This window comes from Schistocerca serialis, chromosome 5 (genome assembly GCF_023864345.2).
Source record: "Schistocerca serialis cubense isolate TAMUIC-IGC-003099 chromosome 5, iqSchSeri2.2, whole genome shotgun sequence".
NCBI classification, from domain to species: Eukaryota; Metazoa; Arthropoda; class Insecta; order Orthoptera; family Acrididae; genus Schistocerca; species Schistocerca serialis.
In genome coordinates this window covers 265,770,945-265,792,367 of record NC_064642.1, presented here as the reverse complement: position 1 = coordinate 265,792,367, position 21,423 = coordinate 265,770,945, and the positions used below count along the sequence as shown (strand labels likewise).

General features: G+C 39.7%; 1 protein-coding gene across 3 annotated transcripts in view; it reads right to left on the bottom strand.

The window, feature by feature from the left end:
• LOC126480796 (INO80 complex subunit D-like) overlaps positions 1-21,423 on the bottom strand; it is a 156,207-nt gene that overhangs the window by 40,072 nt on the left and 94,712 nt on the right. For all 3 annotated transcript variants that reach the window (XM_050104112.1, XM_050104110.1, XM_050104111.1), the window contains one exon: positions 20,874-21,054. In XM_050104112.1, the coding sequence (XP_049960069.1) occupies positions 20,874-21,054 (181 nt within the window). The remainder of the gene's footprint in view (positions 1-20,873; positions 21,055-21,423) is intronic.

Sequence of the window (21,423 nt, the reverse complement as noted above, 5' to 3'; positions counted from 1 at the left end):
CGCAATATGCTTTTCATTCAAAAACATATCCCACATAAAATATCATCATCATTTGCATATTATCAGCAACACAACTGTTGACAGTTTCTCTCAAAAAGCTTCAATTATTTTGAATTAAGTTACCAATCTTAAGTAACAAAGTATATCTCTCTCTTCTTGTAACTTAGACCCCCCCAATTACGAAACAATTCGTGTTTTTTTATAAGTTCTGTCCTACAATTAGGTTGCTGATGGCTCGGATTATACCGTATCTTGTAATGTGAATGCATGCACTTATCAACATGTAAAGTGGTATTAGAAATATCCACTTATTTTTCTCTGCCGTATATTCTGATAATATTTTAATACTCAAGAGATTTTCATTTCAAATTAAGCATTTTATAGAAACTTTATCATTCATCTAATACAGAATTTTGTGTTTCTGACCTAAGTATGCTTCAGTGATGAATCTGTATTCACTACAATGGAGGAATCTGTCAGTAAATCTGGAGGAGACCAGGAGAAGTATTCAAGACAGAGTGTATTCTACAGCAAACAAAACATCCAACATCAACAATGGTCAGGAGTGAGATGTCTATTAGAGGAACAGGCAAGCTGTACACTGCTGATGGCACAATGGAGCAGCATCAGTACAAAGAAATTCTGTGAAACCAATTAAATCAGTGAAAGGTTCTCAAATGATGATAGACTCTGCATGCATGCCATTGCACTATGCTGTAAAGCAGAGTAGCCCGATTTTTGGAAGAAAAACAGCAAAGCTTTAAGCCTGGCTTGGGAACAGACCTGACATGAACCACATAGAAATCTGATGGGCAACTGTGAAGAGAAATATTTCAACAAAGGAAGGACCAGAAGAAAAAATTAGTGTATTTCAGTACAAAAAGCTTGTAAAAACTCAGCAAGGAGAATATCAAAGATATCACAAATGTCACTAAATAATAAGGGACTGTACAGGGGTTGGAAAAAATATGGAATCACAGTGAGAAATGCCCGCTTGAACATAAATACAGAAGCTAGCCCAATTTTCTGAAGGTTGCACTGTCGTACTTGACCATGAATGGCACATGTTGCAAGTGTCATTTGTGGTCAGAACAGTGTTCTGTGTAGTTGTGAGTGCATTATATCAGATCTCATGGAAAAATTGTTGGTGTTCATACGATGGGTGTTTCCCTAACCAACTTGACCAAAGATTTTGGTCATGAGGCAACATATATCGAAAGCAGAAAAACATCATCCACCTACGTCACAATGCCGCTGAAAGTGTGTGTGTTGATATATCATACCAGACGGTAATTGAAGAGGACACTGATGAAAAAGAAGAGGATCGTAGCAGCAAAAGTCACCGCAAAACTGAATGTCACACTCGCAAGCCCTGTCAGCACCAAAACAACATGAAGGGAGATACAAAGCAGGGAATTGAAGGGCGGGCTGGAATTTCAAAACTACTTATCAGGATGCAAACGCCTGTAACAGGAACATGTGGTGCCAAAGCCACAAAACCTGGACTACTTGGCAAAGGAAGAAAGTAATTTGGTCAGATGACTCTTGTGTCACACTGTTTCCAGCTTCTAGTCAAGTTTACATCCAAAGAGTGAAACATAGTGGGGGTTGGTGATTCCATGGACCCCATGCCCACTCTGCAAGGCTGCATTACTGCTGCATGGCCATTTTAGCTGGTACAATGACTGTTCCTCAATGGTGATGCTGTATTCCAAGACAACATGACCCCTGTTCACACAGTATGCATCATCCAACACTGGTTCTGTGAGCAAGAGGATGAATTTCTGCATCTTTCCTGGTCACCACAGTTACCAGATCTCAATGTTATCGAGCTTCGTGGTCTACTTCGGAGAGAAGGGCGTGTGATCCATATCCACCTCCATCGTTATCGTTATCTGAATGTGCCACTACTTAGCAGGAAGACTGGTATAAGATTCACTTGGAAGCCATACAGAACCTATATTTATTCATTGCAAGAGGACTTGAAGCTGTTTTGAATGCCAAAGGGTTTCCTACACTGCACTGGGCATGGAAATGTGTTGTGTTTTTGGTGTTTCCACATTTTTGGCCATTCCCTATACATTAACTATTAATTGCAACAATTGCTATTCAAATAATTTCAAGCAAAGTCTGTAATTTTAAGACTTGTTTTGTTCTGTGTGCTTGTGTTATTGTTCCAAAGGGCACGTTTAACTGTTTTATGGCCCCTGTGTCCTGGGCAATTTTGTTGTTTATATTAGCTACAGTTATAACATTTGACAACTATGTCACTCTCAAGTATTTAAAGTAACAATATCAGCACCCACTTGCATGTAATTAACAATATTTTCTCCCTCCTTCAGATATGCTTACAGTAATTCTCCATTTTTTATATTCTTCTTTTAATGTGTGAAGCACATAAGTAGCATGTTCCTCATCCACAGCGGCATCAGCAAAAATCTCATCATCTATGGGGATACCTATTCCTCCACATTTTCTTTCCCACAGTTTCAAAGCCTCCTCAAGCAGCTGGTTCTTTATCACCTCACATCAAACTCTTGAGATGGACGATTTCTGATTTTTAACAGTGCCATACAGCCTTTGTAGAACAATTTGACAGCTTCCACATAGCTTGGTGACACACATTATCAATCAGACTTGCCCACAATTTGTGGAAATGTGTCTTAAGCTTCTTGAAGGTCTCCAAAGACACCTCCTACCTGCTCTTTTCTGAACTACATTTTTTAGGATAATTACTGTATCGGCATTCGAGAGACCAGATATGAATCCAGTTTATTCTTCAGATTCAGTTATTTCTTCTTCTATCCTCTTTTTTTAGTATACAAGTGTAGATTTTGCCATGGGTGGCATTAATACCACAATAGTTTGTACAATCTCTCCTGCTTCCCTTCTTAAATGACACAAACAGCCCTCAGGGGCTCAGCATTCATTTGCCGGGACAGGCTTGGCACCCAGGGGATCCTGAGCTTGAGTCTAATATGCACTGCTGGTCCTAGTCACTATAAGCTGTGGGTCAATGTCAAGGTCTGCTATGCACTGACAAGATGCATGGCTGTTTAGGTGGAACAACCGTTAGCAGGCAATCTCTGTGGGATCTTTTGCACCTCAACTGTGTAGTGTATGAGGCTTACCTAGGCATGCAGGGCTCTGTCTAGGTGGACTCTTATTTCCCTAGTTGTTCATGGGACCAAGATGGAACCCTTGAAGTTCCCTCTTCTTCCTCCCAGCAAAGTGTAGGGGCTGCTGGTTAGTATTGAGACCCGACTAACAAGAGGGCTCATGTAGCCAGTCCTCCAGACTCAGGATTTACAGAGATTTCTTCATTCAATAGTAACAGAGAACTGGGCAGAATGTGTTTGTGATTGTGAAATGTAAGGAGGGCCGCTTTGAGAAGGTTTTCATATTTTTATATTCAAAATGGTTTAGAGGGAGTCACAGGTGTGTTGAAATCAGTCAGGTGATTGCAAAATGAACACTGTAGGTTTAAACTGCTAGTTCGCAACAAGCGACAAACCTCCAGAAAGTTGGCTTGAGAAATATGGCACAGAAACGGAGATCCACAACACCTTGAATTGACATACACGGAGGAACCGAAAGTGAGAGCTCAAGAAGAGACCTTTTACTGAAAAGGGTGGATGCGGATCTTGTAAAATCTGACTCTTCCATCCTTACCTGCAATAGCACAAAACTCCCACAGCATATCAAGACAGGTTTCCTTTGTCTAAGTGTGTGGCCCTATATCCCCAATCCAATGTGCTGTTTGAAATGCCAGTGCTCTGGGCACACCACCTTAGGATGTGAGGGTGAAGCCATTTGCAGCAGATGTGGTGAGGCTGCCCATGAGAGAGCTGGCTGCTCCTCTCCTTCAAAGTAAGTGAATTGCTCTGGGGATCACCCAGTCTGGAGTACGGGCTATGCTGTCTTCCTTGAAGAAAGGAAGATACAGGAAATTAAAACATCAAAATGAATCCCGTATGTTGAAGCCAAGAAGATCTGTCAGGTCATGCAGCCTCCCACATTCACTACATCTTTTGCTTCGGCCCTTAAGAAGCCTATTTCACACTAAACACTTCTACACAAACAAAGCTTGCTAATGTTAGCACTAGTACCGTGTTTGTCACTGCATCTGTCAAGCTGCAATTGTTGTAGATCCCATAGCCCTCCCAAGAACATTGGACAAAGCCACAGTCATCACCCTTGTGAAACTCCCATCAAAGGCAGAAGTGGTAAAAAATCAAGTGCTGGCTCCACTACTGCTGCAGTAGCTCCTACAAAGCCATCTCGGACCAAAACAGCAACCCAGGTGAAAACAGGCAGCAGACTGTCAGACCTTGTCGGTGTCATTTGACTTGACAGTTATACTGCTTCCGCTTCATAGCCAATGGGCTGTGAAGTCTGTTCACTGCAACCATCTTGCCCCAAGGCTGAACCTCCACCTGTTGCGTGTTCCCCACCTTGGTGGAAAGACAAGTTAAAAGTGCAATCCCCTGATAAAGGCTCCCATACTACAGTGAAACATAAATGGGTTCATATCTCACATGGAGGAACCGAAACTCCTGGCATAGGCATACTTTCTGTGCTTATGTCTACAGGAAACACATTCCAAAGCCACTGATGTCCCTGTGCTACGGCTCTATACCCACCACCGAGAAAATGATGTGACTGGGGAAAGAGCCAAGGGATGAGTTGCTGTGTTTGTTAATAACACACACAACTCCTCTGCTTTCTCCTTGGTTACTGACCTACAAGCAGTAGCCATTGCTGTTCATCCGGGTCAGAAGATCGCTATCTGCTCCCTGTATTTACCTCCACAGGATGCGATAAGACTCTGAGGCTCTCACAGGTCTCATTGCAAAATTCCCCTACCCATTTTACCTACCGGGTGATTTCAATGCCCATAATGTATTATGGGGTTCGGACTACTTGCCCCAGGGGTCAAGTCTGAGAACCTCATGAAGTCTCAGGAGCCATGCATCCTCAACACAGGCAGTCCCACTCATTTCTTGACTGCTACTGGATTGTCCTCAGAAATCTACCTCTCTTTCTGTTCTCCAGCCCTTGCAGACTCAGCACAGTGGGAAGCAACTGATGACCTTCATTCCAGTGACCGCTACTGGATGGGGGACTGCTGGAACAGAAGCCACTGAACTGGATGATCAGTGGGGCTAACTGGTCACGGTTCAGCCAGCTGTCTGTGTTTGAACACCACGACAGCATCCAGGGATGGGTGGACCATATCACACAAGTAATTCATATGCCGCTGACTTAGCCTTCCCTAAATCCTCATGTCATCTTAAGAGGCAACCTGTATCTTGGAGGACTGATGACTACCATTCAGCAATCTGGGACAGGTGTGCGGCACTTCGACGGTTTAAATGCCGCCCAACGGCAGGCAACCTCATAGCTTTTCGAGTTGCAAGAGCCAAGGTGAGCAAGAAAAGGCATGACAAGTGTTCCTGGATTCTATGAAACAGTTCTGCTTGTTCTACAAAATTATGGGACACCATCAGGAGGATTTCTAGTAAACAGGGGTGTCTCCAGACAGTGCCTGGAGACATCGCTCAGACCATGGCACAGCATTTTGCAGGGACTATTGCCAATGCCAACCTGGATCTGGCGTTTAGCCGCTACTGTGTGATTGCAGAGAGGGGCAAACTGGACATCAGATCCCACAATTCTGAGTCTTACAGCTGCCCTTTCTCCATGTGGGACTTGGGACTGGCACTGTCTGAGACTCATTATACTGCACATGGTCATGACCAAATCCGGTACTGCATGCTTCAACATTTGTCAGCAACATCAAAGGAAATCCTCCTGGCAGACAGATCACTTACCCAACTCGTGGTGACAGGCCATTCTGATTCCCCTCCTAAAACCAGGGAAGGACTACACATGTCCCAGTAGTTACTGGAACATCGCCTTAATAAGCTGTGTAGGAAAGGTCCTAAAGCGAAAGGTTAACCATCATCTGGTCTGGTTGTAAGAGACCTGGCAACTCTTTAGCCATTATCAGTGTGGGTTCTTAAGATTTTGGTATACTGTTGACAACCTGTCGCTGCTAAAGGCTGCTATTCAACAGGCTTTCCTATGTAAACATCACTGTCTCGGTATTTTCTTTGAGATCAGAAAGGCATACAACACTACTTGGAGACGTTATAATCTAGAGCAACTTCGACGGGGCTCTGTTGGCCACCTCATACAGCCTTTCTTTTGTAAGCAATTTTTTAGGTGCTGCATTGGTGACAGGGCTTCAGATAGTTTTGAGCAAGAGAATGGTGTCTCTCTGGGCAGTGTTTTAAATGTTACCCTAAATGTTGCCATAGCCATAAACAGTAACATGTGTACAGAACAGAGTCCCAACAATGATCCTTTTCTGTGGACAATTTTTATGTTTTCTGATCCTCCTCCAGTGTTGCAACAGCGACTTGTCAGTTGCAGCTTACAGTGTGGAGGTTAGAGGCACGGGCTTCAGAGACAGGTTTTGTTTCCTGCAGATCAATGTGTGTGTACGTTCATTTTATTCATTCTCATCATATTTTTAATTTATTTGACTTGCTTATGAGGGTTACCATTCTCCATTTTAAAAGACCAATGCAGCATCATTTTTAACTCTAAATTGTTGTGGTTACCACACCTGAGAGACCTGAAAGGCAGAACCAGCCCCACACCCAGTTTTTGCGCTGAGGCTGGGGGACTGCTACTCACCATATGGTGGCAGCTCCTCATGGTGCATCAGCATGTAAGTTCCTCGCAGCTCTGAATTCATCTGCTTACCATACTGTTGCTTGTCTACCTCTTGAAATGCTTTTCTCCAATCGTCCATGAGCAACAATGCCATTTGGTATCCACATGCAGTGTGTGCTGGAGTCAATTGGTGCAGAGCTTGTACGACCCCAAATTCATGCTTTTAACCACTTGCCATCACGGTTAATGCAGAGATCCAGTGTAATTTTAGATTTAGTGCAATACAGGAGGGATTGTACTCCAGCATATGTCTTTAATACTTCATTTTCTGTCATTTTAACTGAGCATCACAACTCCACACCTATCTTTACAGGTAGGTCGAAATAGGGGGACTCCATGGGTTGATGTGTTGTTTTCCTGATTGTGTTCTCAAGGTCAGATTTCCACGAGTCTTTAATGCCATTTATGCAGAACTATATGTGATCTTGCGGGCACTGGAGCACGAGGCATGCTTTGAGTGTTAAATTCTTGTCTGTTCCGATTCTCTGAGTGTCCATCACTCTCTACAAAGCTTGTACACAGTAGATTAAGCAGTCCAGAATATCCAGAGCATCCTCCTCCAACTACAATGGCTGAGGAAGGAAGTGTCTTTCAGCTGGGTGCCAGGCTACACGAGTATTATACAGAATGAAAGAGCTAATGTAGCACCCGAATAGGTATGTTGTAACCATCAGTTACTTCGGTGTGCCATCACCCCGCATGCTGTCACCTTCCTGCTGAGGTACAGAGCCATGTGTCGAAGGAAGACGAGTGGCTGGAAGTGACTGATAATAAGCTGTGTCTAGTAAAGTACACTATGCGGCCGTGGCATACTTCCTTTCAGACATGAAGGTGGGATGATGTCCCCCTTACTCATCTTCACATAGGCCACAGTCCTACGACACATGGCTACTTGCTCCAATGAGAAAAGCCTCCAGTGTCTGGCGCTTGTGGCATACAGATCACTATGCGCCACATTTTACTAGACTCTGTTCTATTTTCAGTCCAGAGGGCAGTGGCATCTTTGCTGACAGATCTGCCCTCTATTTTAAGTGAAGTTGAAATGAATGTGGTTAGAGTTTTAATGTTTTGTGATCTGTCCAACTTGTTTCCAAAAATTTAGAGGAGATGTTCTTGATGTGTTAACAGGGCTACTGGCGCACACATATTTTTTTGTAAGTGGTCAGCTGGTCACTTACCCCTGTGCCTCTGTTTTACAGTGTGTGATACAGAGCGATTGTGTGGCTCCACACAAGTGAGCAAATGTGACAACATTTTTGGCTCTTTTACTAACATTCATTTCTTCTAATATATGTGAGGTCACCGCCAACCTTGCTGTTGAGTGCCCATACACCACAGAGAAACAACGAAATGACATAAACATGACAGTAACGGTTGGCATTCCTACCATGTAACTGCCCGGGGACTGACAGTTTCTGCCAAGAAGCAACAATTGGAGCTCTTGCACTGGCTGGCCTGACCGCATGTTATTGGTTGCCTAATACAATAATTTTATAACCTGAAGATTGTATTTTAAAATCCAGAAACCAGTCATGGTTTGAATAAATATTAGTACAACTGAATTGGATCTCGCTAAATTAATTATCACGCATCTCAGCTGCAGATCTCTTATGCACCAAATCTCATGCGGTAATTTGGAATACTGAAGTTATTTTGCAACCAGAATTCTATCAACCTTTCATAATTATTATTTATGGCATTTTCACCATGTTGTTCCACTACACTGTTGTTGGCTTTCCACCCTGTTCTTGCAGTTAAGTCTCCTAATAAAACTATTTCTTTGTGATTCCCTATTATTTTCAAGGGATCTTGTCAGTTGGGTGTGGAATTAGCATAGTCACTTGGAGAGTATGCAATAATAATTGCCATGAAAAGGTTCTTTAGCTTCATCTGTACTTGCAGAATTCTGTTGCTGATACATTCCCAGATGGTTAAGTTTCTTTTTAGTTGTTTCTTTATGACAATGGTAATTTTACCTTGGGCTCATTGTCCTTTTGGTACGCCATTATAAATGTGTATGTAATCACTTCTCTCTTCTGCGCCATTCCCTTTCCCTTTGGTTTCTATCAGACCGTTTTTATATGTTCCACGTTGCAATTCTCATTGTCCTTTTTCATGCCTGTTGTCATTTTTGTTTCGATCCATTCCATTTTGAGGCTGAAATTTTGCATGTGGTTTCTTTTACTACTGTGTAGCGCAGGTCCATTTCCTAAACCCCCTATATGGAAGGCCAGGTGATTTGTAACAGTGGTTTTCCTTCACTTGACTACTTGCCTTTCTGTGCTCAGACTGTTTATCCCGCTCTTGGGCTCCTCCAGGAATGAGGTGCCATGTATACTACGTCCACCATACACCATACTCAGTCCATTTTCTCTGCCTTCCTTGCCAATGTGGTGTTTGCCCATATCCCTGGGCATGAGTAACAGCAATATACCCCGCAGTACTGGGTCCCCAGCAGAACTTTGCCACCAGTTAAAACACTGAGCCCACCACCACGCCTGGATGCACCTGCTGAAAATTAGAGTCTGGGCAAAATACCACGGCCGGAAGATGCGCATTCGCCAGGGCATGCGTGGGGAGAGTGATAGTGGTGGGGGTTACAGGCAGGTGCTGTATGATAAATTCCAAGCACTGGAGGGGAATTGCAGTTGTAAATATTAAATGGAGCACCTCTGCGCCCCCACTTGCATGGTGACCATTCAAACAGATCTGTCACCTCTGCTTTGGTTAGTATCTAAAAAGAACTCCACTGAAAATGCAGTGACTTATTTTTGCTTGGCTTGTTAACCATTTGTAACTTTCAGAGAAGTGACATGAGTGGCGAATTTTGAGTAAAACCAATACATTTCTCTTGCTGCCGTGTTAAAATTTTCTTGTTTTGTAAAACACAGTGGAGTTTACGAAATGGTCCCTCACTAGTATGTTGTGCAGACATAACTGTGAGAGAATTCTGAAACAGTGATTTATTAACTGAAGAACTAGGAAAAGTAAGGTCAGTAGCTTATGAAAAAGCACATCCTCAGTACAAAATAAATGCATAATGTCTTCAATTATGTTGTTCCCAAACCCACAGCATGTCTCGTTTCAGCAGTTATTAATGGCCATAAAAAATTAAATTCTTTCATTAATGCTCCATCGGGTGCAATTGGCCTGACAGACACAGCTGACATATTTTTGTTCCCTTCTGCCCAATCTGGCTGCAAAAGATTTCCCTGTCATTAGAACCTTCCTATCATCTGGTGTTTCTTACAACCTCCTCCATTAGTTTTTGTGCAGTTTCATGGGGAACAGATATGACGTAAGTGGTGGCTTCTTGAGCTCATTGCGTCTGATTGCATCTTAATTACGGAGCTGTGTATTTTTGGTTCTTTTTCATCAGAGTTTTGCTCACTTGATGGACGAGTACTGCAAATTTTGGGAATATTTTGTGAAAATATATAGTATACTGAGCTGGCCTTTCAGGTACGTTGCAACTGAATATGTAATTATCCTGATGTACTCTCTTTTACACTACAGATTCTCCACAGATACAGCTCGGAATTATTACGGTTTGTCTAACCTTTGTCATCTCGAACAAATACAGGATTTGCTGATGTGCAATGAGAAGGAAGACTGCATGTTATCTGAGGATCTTGGTGAGAAGAGTGACATCAATTCACAAGACGAGGTGGGAGAACCTGAAGGCAGTTCTGTAACGGAATTAGGTGGTGAGGATACTGCTGAACATAAAGAAGGAGAAGACAACAAAACAAAAAAAAAAACTTTTATTTGGGAAGAGATATGAAGACCATGTGAGCCAAAAAGTCATCTGGGAAAAGGCATCACATGGGACCTCACAAGACCATTACTCACTTTTCTGGAGTCATACGAAATGCTAAAAATGCAGTTGAATATTGGAGTACTTTATCCACTACTGACATCCTCGAAACAATCATCAAACACACAAACCAATACGATGTCAGTGGCAAGAACAGTTTCTCCAGGGACACACACACACACACACACACACACACACACACACACACAGAGAGAGAGAGAGAGAGAGAGAGAGAGAGAGAGAGAGAGAGAGAGACCTAAGTTCCAAAGATGTAAATGAAAAAAGAGATTTTTATTGGCTTGTTGTAACTAGCATGTGCATACACAGGAAATTGTCAAAGTCTGGTGGAACTATGGGGGACTGAAGGAGACAATGTTGAAAAATTTGGTCTTGTGACGAATCTCAAATGGTTTAAGAGTCTAATACATTACCTTCATTTTGATGAATGACCTATGGGAGCCCAACGGAAAGAATTTGACTGGCTAGCTCCTATCTGTGAAGTTTTCGAAAAGTTCGAGGAATTTTGTCAAAAGAGCTATTGTGCCAAGACAATGTCACAATAAACAAAATGCTTCCAGGTTTTCGTGGTAGATGTGTTTTTTGACAGTACATACCCTCAAAACTAAATAAATATGGAACAAAACAGTTTGCTCTTGTTGATGCTAAAATGGTATGAACAGTCAACATGGAGATCTATCTTGGACTACAGCCCACACGTCCTTGATGTCTCAGCAGCAAACCAAGTGAAGTTATCAAGAGAATGGCTAAGCCTGTATTTGGATCTGGTCGCAATATCACTGCTGATAGCTGGTTTTCTGATTCTGACCTCACCGACTATCTGAAGACAAAAAAGAATTCACATGTTGGAACTGCCAGAAAAAATAAAAGGCAACTTCCATCAGATTTTGTTGATGTAAAAGGGAAGAAACAATAAAACAGTATGTTTGGCGTTAGTGACTGGAAAGTTTTGGTTTCCTACATACCGCACCAGAACTAAAACTGGATTTTTGTATCTTCACTTAATAATAAGAATGTCATTGATCCCCAATCTGGAAGGAAGAATAAACCAGAGATAGTCACTGCCTACACTTCACCAGAAGGTGGTGTTTATACTGCAGATAAAATGTGGGCTACTTACAGTGGGAGCCAAAAAACAAAGCAAGGGTCAATGCTCTTTTTTTCACAATGTCGAATGTGGGTGGTATCAACTCCCAGGTTATTTGGAAATCAACTGGATAAACTGCTTAGAAGAATTTACCTAAAATCACTGCCATATCAACTTGTTCTCTGAGAGTTATGCAGAAGTAGTATGAAGAAGACTGGAATCCCCTCCAGCTTGCAAAGCTAACTTGAAAGATTTATCCTCACAGAAGACAGAGAGAAATCACCACCTCTCTTACATCCCAAAAGACATAGATACACTACTGAAATGTGGTGCAGAAGACTGTCAAATTATGAATGTAAAAGTTGTCACCACGCGATCTGCTTATCCCATGCAAATATGGTTTGCCAACTTTGCTTCTCTGTGCATCAATGTGTTTCTTCTGGTAATCCTGAGTCAGTTTGAGAAACACCAGCACCAAAATTGTGACTTAAAATTAAAGTTATTTGTAAAAATTTACTGTTGAATAAAATTTATGTACTGAAAACTGTAACTGTTCAGTGATAATTTTGAAATTTCTGTCCTATATTTTGTTGCTCTTGTGTTTAATAAAAGGACTCTTTCAGCATCCATTTCCATACATTCTGTCTATACATTCCCATGAAAGCCACTGTTTATGGGCGCACTAAAATTGAAAATATGAGATAACTGGTGATTTCAAAATCAGTGCCTGTCAGGCTCATTGTGCCCGAACCAGGGAGTCCCAGAATTGCGCCTGACAAGAGAGTTAAAAAAAGGCTGTAGTCAGTGTAATAACACAGTAGATAGTGAGGTTTTGCATAATAAATGTATGGCAAAGTATTCTCCTCTTTGCATGCTATCATTTGCCAAAATCTGTTTTCAATATATCAAATAATTCATGAATTATGAGTAATGTTGTGGGTATTTCACTCCGATTTTACCGCTGGCACGGCACGACCACAAATGAGTATGCCATATCAGATGAATTTTCTCGAGGTTGATGACAGGTAGAGACCCCACACAAGTCTAGACAAAATTCAATATGTAAGTTAGATTTCATGTGCAGCAATGTGTTATATAATATGCACCAAATGCAAAACCATGGTGACCCCTATTTGTCATTGCAATTTTTTTCAAATTTCACGCAGTGTCTTACTTCCATATCCATACCACAATAACTGTGACTATTAACGAAATGATGGGCACATCATCATGAATCCTGACATATAACAGTGTGTATACGCGGACAAGGTAAAAAATTCCTGGGTTTTTCCTGGATCTCCAGGTTAAAAATACATTTTCTAACAGGTGAAAACACACTTTTTCCGTGTTAAGTGACAGTACACTTTCTGTCGGAACTCTAAAACTTACCAATCCTTTGAATGGCTATGGTTTTATACACCAGTGTAGAATTTCCTGGCACTTTAGAAAACGAAACTAAGTGGGAAAAACACGTTTTGGAAAGATCTTTGGTGTGCAGCAACATGTACGCTGCATATTTTCGTATTATGAAAGTATAAATTCTAATTCCACCAACAGGAAAAGTTAATGGTTTAAGTTAATATACATAGTGTTGCTACAAGAAAAGCAAAGCTTTCGCATATAATATTTGTCTCAAAGATTAATAAACTGTCAGATCCCACTATGTGAATATCGGGCTGGTCCCTACATTCCACCTCAGTTCCATGACTGACAGACATTTGAACACATTCACACTATTACATGGCTTACACTAGACGCAGACAGTTGGGGTACACTAATTCCTTTCCCGGGAGGGGGGAGGGAGGGGGGGGGATTCAGGGTGGCGGCAGGAATGGCATCCAGCCACCCTCTGCAACTAACATTGCCAAATCAATATTAACCGGGCAACTCCATGTTGAAGCGGGACAAAGGCCCTGAGAAAGAAGAAGGAAAGTAGAATTTCCCGGCACTTTAGGAAACGAAACTCAGGGGGAAAAAACACATTTTAGAAAGATCCTTGATGTGCAGTAACATGTACGCTGCAGATTTTCATATTATTTAAATTCGAATTCCACTAAACACCGAATGTTATTTTCTGAAGCATCGAAATCAAGACTGTGATGCGCCTTTGTAAGCCAGTCATAGCTCGTGTCGCATGATCTCACCATCCAATGACAGCGAATATTCAGAGTATAGGACATGTGATGTAGTCAGCAAATAGCGACATCACTGTTAAGTAACGCGAACACACAAACAGCAAAAGTTAATCGTTTAAATTAATATACATAGTGTTATTACAAGAAAAGCAAAGCTTTCGCATATAATATTGGTCTCTAAGATTAATAAGCTGCACGAGAAGGTACGCTTTCACATATAATGTTGATCTTTTTTGCACATGTTATACTTTAAGATACATCACACAACTGTGACAGTAAAATTGTTAGTAACGACATAAATGTCTGATCTTCTGGGCTCAAAATTCTTCTAACTGGCTCGTCATCAAAGAGTTGATTTTTAAATGAGTCAAATGCTCTGTGATTTAAGAAATTCATCGTACATTCTCACACATAGTTCATCTTGCATAAAAGGAAATTTATTTTGAAAGTAAAGCTTTTCAAACCACCATTCGCAATATATTCCCGCAACCTGTAAGAAACAGGTTTGTTGCAGCAGTTGCCAGAGTGCGCCATGTAACAGGTGTCCCTTGTGTAGCTACGATGATGTAGGAAGCCCGTATTTTCACACATGTAAAACATTAAAAGATCTTACATTAAGTCATAAAAGAAACAAGACACCAGAGGATACTCCAAGAGCATCGGAATTTTGTGACGCAAACTAAAATGCATAATCCAGCTTAAAGTGCACATTTGTATGTCCAGGTTCCCAACGAAGTAGGCCTCAACCTGATATTAAGCTTTTCTGTGTGGTTGCTAGGATGTAAATTTTCTTGGAGTAGCAGTACTGTATTATCTCATGTTTGGTTCTTTACAATGGCATAACACCATATGTGCTAGAAGATGAAAATTTGCACTTGAAATGTAGCGAACAGTTGAAATTAGCCAATAGTGTGGAATTAAACACTTTGTTTCAAATAAATTGACTGCTTCAGTGGACAAGATTAATAAAAGACAAATTTCTGTAAAAAAACTACAAAAAAAACTTCACTGTTCTGCAAGGTGATTAATGCTAATAATACATTTTAGCCTTCCATAATTATGTGAATGTATTTTAATTCACTTAATAGTTCCCTGCCAAAGAAATCTGTTCCATTTTTATTTGACATGAGAGCAGTAAACAAAGAGGAAACAGCAATATCACTAATCGTAAACACAGGTCAGGTGGAGACTACCGACCTCCCCACTGCAACTCTGATTGCTCTGCGCATCAGCCTCAGATTTACAATATTTCTGAAGTGTGGCAATACTAGATAGTGGTGCCCCCCCACCCCGCAAACCCCACCCACGAGTGTTTGAGATAGGACTTTTCAAAAATATGTTGATTTTGTAGCACACATCTTTCTGAAGAGACTAATACATAAAACATATATGTTCGAGGAAACGTAAGACATGTTATTTGGTCTTAGGTGTGTCAAAGTGCAGCACCATGCCTCTTCACATGGTATTATTCTATTGCACGTCACTGTGCTTCGTTCTGTGGAATTCAAACATGTATATTTTGTAATGGATGCCATCAAACTATATTTAGGACAGGTTTGAAATCATACCCCTCTTTAAAAAAAAAACACTCGCAATTAACACTGGATGGGATTATTTGTAACCGGGAGAACTCTTCAGAAAATTTGCACTCTTTATTGCCTATTAGCTTCTAACTTGCTGTTTTGTGTGACATAAAATTAAATACAGGATATATAAAACAAGTAAAGACAAGAAACAAGCAAGACAGTATACATTTCTTCAATCCTTAAGTCCTAGCAATTTCTTCTCTCTCATCTTGCTACAGCTTTACATGGTGTGCTTTCCTTTCTGTGAAATAATCTATTTCCTCATCAAAGTTCATCAAATGTTTTGCTACATGAAAAATCAAAACGTCGTTATCTAATACAGAAAAACTGTTAATACAAATAGTACCCAAGACTGGAGTGGTTTCTCAATCTGATTGTGTATATTTTCTCACTGTCTACTAGATAAAATGAAATAGACCTTTTTAATATTGCAGCCATTGTAACATCCATAAAATAAACAAGACTGTTTTGGCACAAATGGTCATTTTTATAACACTACAGAATATAGTTCACGAAGTACCAATCTCAAATACCACCCCCCCCCCTTCCACCCCCTAGATCCAGGCCTGCTGTGCATACGTGAATCTGGCAGCTTGGGTGTGCCAGTAAAATTTTTCTGGGTAGCATCTGGCTGTTTGCTGCCATTGCTTGTACAGCTAACAGCCACACTTCTGTACCCGGAAGTGGGAGAAGGTACTACTCATACATGACTCAACAGCGCACTCACAAGCGCCCGCTCGCAACTGCTCAAAAGAATCTAAGGTAAACAGTTGTGACATTGCGCTCATCAGAGGAAATTTGTGGTTATGAAGCATTGCATAGTCTTCCTAAAGCCTTCGACTCATTTTGCTGTTGGCAGATGCTCATATGAGTACTGTGTTCTGTTGCTGTATACGGCACATTTCCTTTCCAACTTAAGTTTTATTTCTGTTTTTTCTCTCATTCATGTTTTATTGCTGCAGTATTATTCTGCAGTAGAGGGATACAGTAATATCCATTGTTAGAGTATCGGTTCTTACCAGTCAAAATAATAAAAATTTAACTGAAAACTAAAACCATGAAAAATTCCTGGAATTCTAAAAATTCCCAGGTTTTTCCCAGCTTTCTCCCGGATGAAAAAATCCCAGGTCATATACATCCTGTGGAATCAAAACAAACTGCACAGACAGAATGTTGGTGGTTAATAACTCAAATGCTGTCTTTTGGCTAATAATGAGAACTTTTAACCACACAACAAATGATGCACAGATCAAGGAGTTGTCCATCAAGTAACAAATACCTTAGCCTTAATTTTTACCTATGGGCTTAATTACATTTGCCTTTAAGTGTGACTGTAATGACTGTGTAAAATAATGGACAATATCTTCTTATTTCTTCCCAGTATTTTTCACCATATCCTTATCCACTGCTACACTATAAGATACATTACAATAGTTGCTATATAGATGGATAGTCAAACAGTAATACTCTAACACAAAGATTTTGGGCTTAACAAATAAAAGGAAGTCTCCTGCAGGCAGAATCATAAACAATATGTAAGTCAAAATTCAATAAACAATTTATAGGAAGACTATTGAGACATAATTCAGAAACTGAATCCCAGAAATTTAATTCTTCCTCAAGTATGTTCTTACAGCCTTTATCTCCAGCTGCACTAGCAGGGATGAAGCTAAGCTCGATCAGAAGAAATGAAAACTCATATGAGTGCAGTGCTCCTTGCTACAATTGAGAGATGGGGATATGCTACACACGGGCTACACCTGAACAGGAGGTTATTGGCATTTGAGAGGTACCTTTTATTTTATTTTATTTTTTTTTTTTTTAGGTTACACTCAGGATTCAGGCCTCCTGTTTTGAAGGCAGTCAAAATAACAGCAGAGCCCCACACAATGCTTAAGGATGCAAAGGAAGGTAAGGTTAGCTTATTTCATCAAAACATTAGAGGACTGAGTAATAGGCAGAAGACCTTTATGTCATGTTTATGAGGAATCTGGATTGCTTACTATGCTATCTGTCACATAGCAGCAAGCAGTCAACAGTCTGTGGTGACTACAATGTGCGTTTTCTAAAGGATTCTGAAAGGAAAAATGATCTGGAAACCTTATTTGGGTCCAACAATTTGATCTTAGTAATTAACTTTCCAACACAGTAGGACCCCGATTGATAACGTTTTCTCTGAAGTTTAAAGCAAGAAAATCTTATTATCTAGTAAAAAATGCTCTCTCTGATCATGATGCACAATTGGTTAGGATAAATAACATAGTACCTTACAGTGTGATACTCCTAAGAGGAAATCAGAATAATTCATGATTCCAAGACAAATGTTTTTAAGAACAGTTTACAAGAGATGGTCTGGGATGAAATTTGGAATGGACCAAATGCTTGCATAAAATTTAATCTATTCCATGATAAATTGGTATCACTATTTCAAAATAACTTTCCACAAAAGCTAATCAGTAAGGACATTAAACAGCCTTGAGAAAACATTGATCACTAGTGGGACTAAAGTATTTTGTGAAGGAAGAGGGAATGTATTTGTTGGCAAGAAGAAGTAGAGATCCTGCAGCAGTTGTACACCACAAAAACTACTCAAAAGTACTAAGAATAGTTATTTTAAAAAGTTAAGGAACATGCACATTAAGAAAGAAATCAGTAATTCCAACAACAGAAGTAAGGCTATATATATTGTAGTGAAATGAGAGACAGGACAACCAGCCACAGAACAACATGACATCACTATTGAACCGAATGGAAGGGCTATTAATAATGAGTTACCGGTAGCAAATATATTTAATAACAATTTCTTAACTATAGTAGAAAGTACAGGGAGGGACAGTTCAAGATAAATATCAGAATAGTATGTCAAAAAAGTAACTCTCGTATGATTCTGTAAAATGAATGTATCACCAAATTGTTGTTTCGAAATTACGAAAATTATACATTCTCTCAAAAATAAAAACTCATTTGGTTTTTATGGTGTTTCCAACAGAATACAATAGATTTGTTCCTATATAATAATCTCTGTCTTCTCTGAAATATGTAATGCCTCACTAACACAAGGCACTTCTCCACAGAGACTGAAATATCCCATTGTCAAACCCCTAAATAACAAAGGTAACAGGAGAGACAGGAATAACTACTGACCTGTTTCATTTTGAAATCATTTTCCAAAATTTTTGAGAAGGTTATGTATTCTACAATAATATCTCACCTGAGCAACAATAATGTGCTCAGAAGATCACAGTTTGGATTTCAGAAGAGTTGTTCTACAGAAAATGTCATTTACATGTTCACTCACCAAATTTTACAAGCATTAAATAACAAAATAATGATGACTAATATTTTTTGGACCTCTCTACGGCATTTGACTATGTGAAGCACTAGATACTCAGAGATAAATTAAAGTTCTATGGTTGACTGTACAGCCAACCAGTGGATAATGCCATACCTAACCAAAATAACGCACAAAGTCCTACTTAATAATTCGACCAATGTAATCTGAGAACATTTTTCTGACAGGAGAGAATCACATATGGGCTTCCCCAAGGCTCAATCATAGGTCCACTATTGTTCCTCATATATGTAAATGATCTCCCATGTAAAAGACAACAAGTGGAATTAGTTGTTTTAGCAGGTAACTCTACTATTGTAATCAATCAAATAATACATACAGAAACAGAATAAATAGTAAACAATGTTCTTAAAAGCATCACTGACTAGTTTTCTGTGGATGGTTTCATCCCCAATTTGGAAAATGCACAACACATTCAGTTACGCACATCTGGGGGCACTACACCAATGATAAGGGTAAAACACAATGAGGAAATGATAAATAGGGTGTAAACTTCAAAATTCTTAGGTGTTCATACTGATGAGAATTTAAACCGGGAAAAGCACATTTTGGAACTCATAAAACAACGTAGTCCAGCCACATTTGCACTTAGAATCAATACAAATCTGGGGAAGTTCAATAAGTTGCCATATTTTGCGTATTTTGATTTATTAATGCCATATGGAATAATGGTCTTAAGAAAGAAAGTCTTCATTGTTCCAAAATGTGGTGTAAGAATAATATGTAGTGCATGCCCACCACCATCTTGTAGACATCTGTTTCAATAGAAGGGCAATCTGACTACTGCTTCATAGTATATTTATTCCCTCATGAATTTTGTTGCAAATAATCCACTGCAGTTCAAAAGGAAAAATTAAGTACACAATTACAATACCATAAGGAAAAAGACATTCATTACTCCACATTAAGGTTGTCCTTACCACAAAAAGGGGTACACAATACTGCAACAAAAATGTATGATAACTTACCAAGGGAGTGTAGCCATGTATGGAAGTGAAACATGGACAATAAATAGTTTGGATAAGAAGAGAATAGAAGCTTTTGAAACGCGGTGCTACAGAAGAATGCTTTAGATTAGATGGGTGTATCACATAACTAATGAGGACACATTGAATAGAATTGAGGAGAAGAGAAATTTGTGGCACAACTTGACTAGAAGAATGGATTGGTTGGTAGGACATGTTATGAGGCATTAAGGGATCATCAATTTAGCATTGGAGGGCAGTGTGGAGGGTAAAAATTGCAGAGAGAGACCAAGAGATGAATACACTAAGCAGATTCAGAAAGGTGTAGGTTGCAGTAGGCACTAGGAGATGAAGAAGCTTGCACAGGATAGAGTAGCATGGAGAGCTGCATCAAACCAGTCTCTGGACTAAAGACCACATCAACAACAACACCACCTAGGGATATAAAATGTCTGACAGACAGCTAAGTACAATTTGAAACCAACTAAAAAAGTTTGTCTTTCCCAAGTTGTTCTAATCTGTAGAAGAATTTCTCTTACCGTAATGTGTAAAAGTTGGTGGGTGGGAATTACTATTCAGATCAAACTTTAAAAAAAAAAAAAAGTAACAAATTTTATACATATTTAGCACGAAACCATACTTAAGAATTAAGTTGTGATGTATATGTAAAATGACTCATTCTACATTATTATGATTTATCGTGTTAATGATCCATGGAACATGAAACTAACAAATCAGTTGTAGAGTGATGACTTAAAAGTAAATAAATAAATAAACGCTCTTACTTAATAATGTATGCAGACTGACACTAATGGTTATGGTGCAGTATATACATCCATTACATAATGGAGTACATAATGACCATTTATCTCTTAAATATAAAGCCGAGATGATGAAATTCATGTAAGGAATGCTGAATTGTACAGACCGAAGATTTGTAATGAAGCTGACATGACAAGAAGGTTGACAAAAGTTATTATGCATGTCTTCAATTCTGTCAGTCATAAAAGGAATGGTATACACATCTCCCGTTTCATCCATACCTGTCTGCTTCGAAATAGACTCTATAGTCAGTTTTGGTATGTTACAAAAGGCCAAGATGAAGTGGCTTACTGTACTGCTTCTCCCAGGCATTTACTAATATAAATTATTAATTACTATGACCTCACCTGGCGTGTCTGACACAACAGTGGCTTGAGGTGATATCTCCTCTGCAGATGTTGAGTCTGTCAGCCTGTGCAGTCTTCTCTTTTTCTTTCCTCTTTTACTGGGTCTAGTCATGGCTGATGGTTTTGCCTTTTTTCGGATCTTTTTTGGTCTTGTCTCTGCACACATCCGATCATAATTATCCTGTAGGCAAAGAAATAATCAATGACAACTTACTAATACTAAGCACATCTTCAAAATATCTGATGGTCTGCTATCATGGACCACTCCATGATGTATAATTCAGATACATTGCTGAAAAATTTGAATCAGTTCCCACTACAGCGCATGTTAAAAAATGACGAAAAACACAGTCCCAGCATTACGACAAAAAACACAGTCCCAGCATTTCAACAGTTACCATCCGTTCACTTCTTGTCTTGGTATATTACACAGTACAGAATGATAAATCACCACACAAACAGAAAGTGGGCTTCACAACCAACTTTATTGTTCATACCTATTCTATGAGCCTATTTCAGAAGCAAATTTCATATACAATTCTAGTGACCT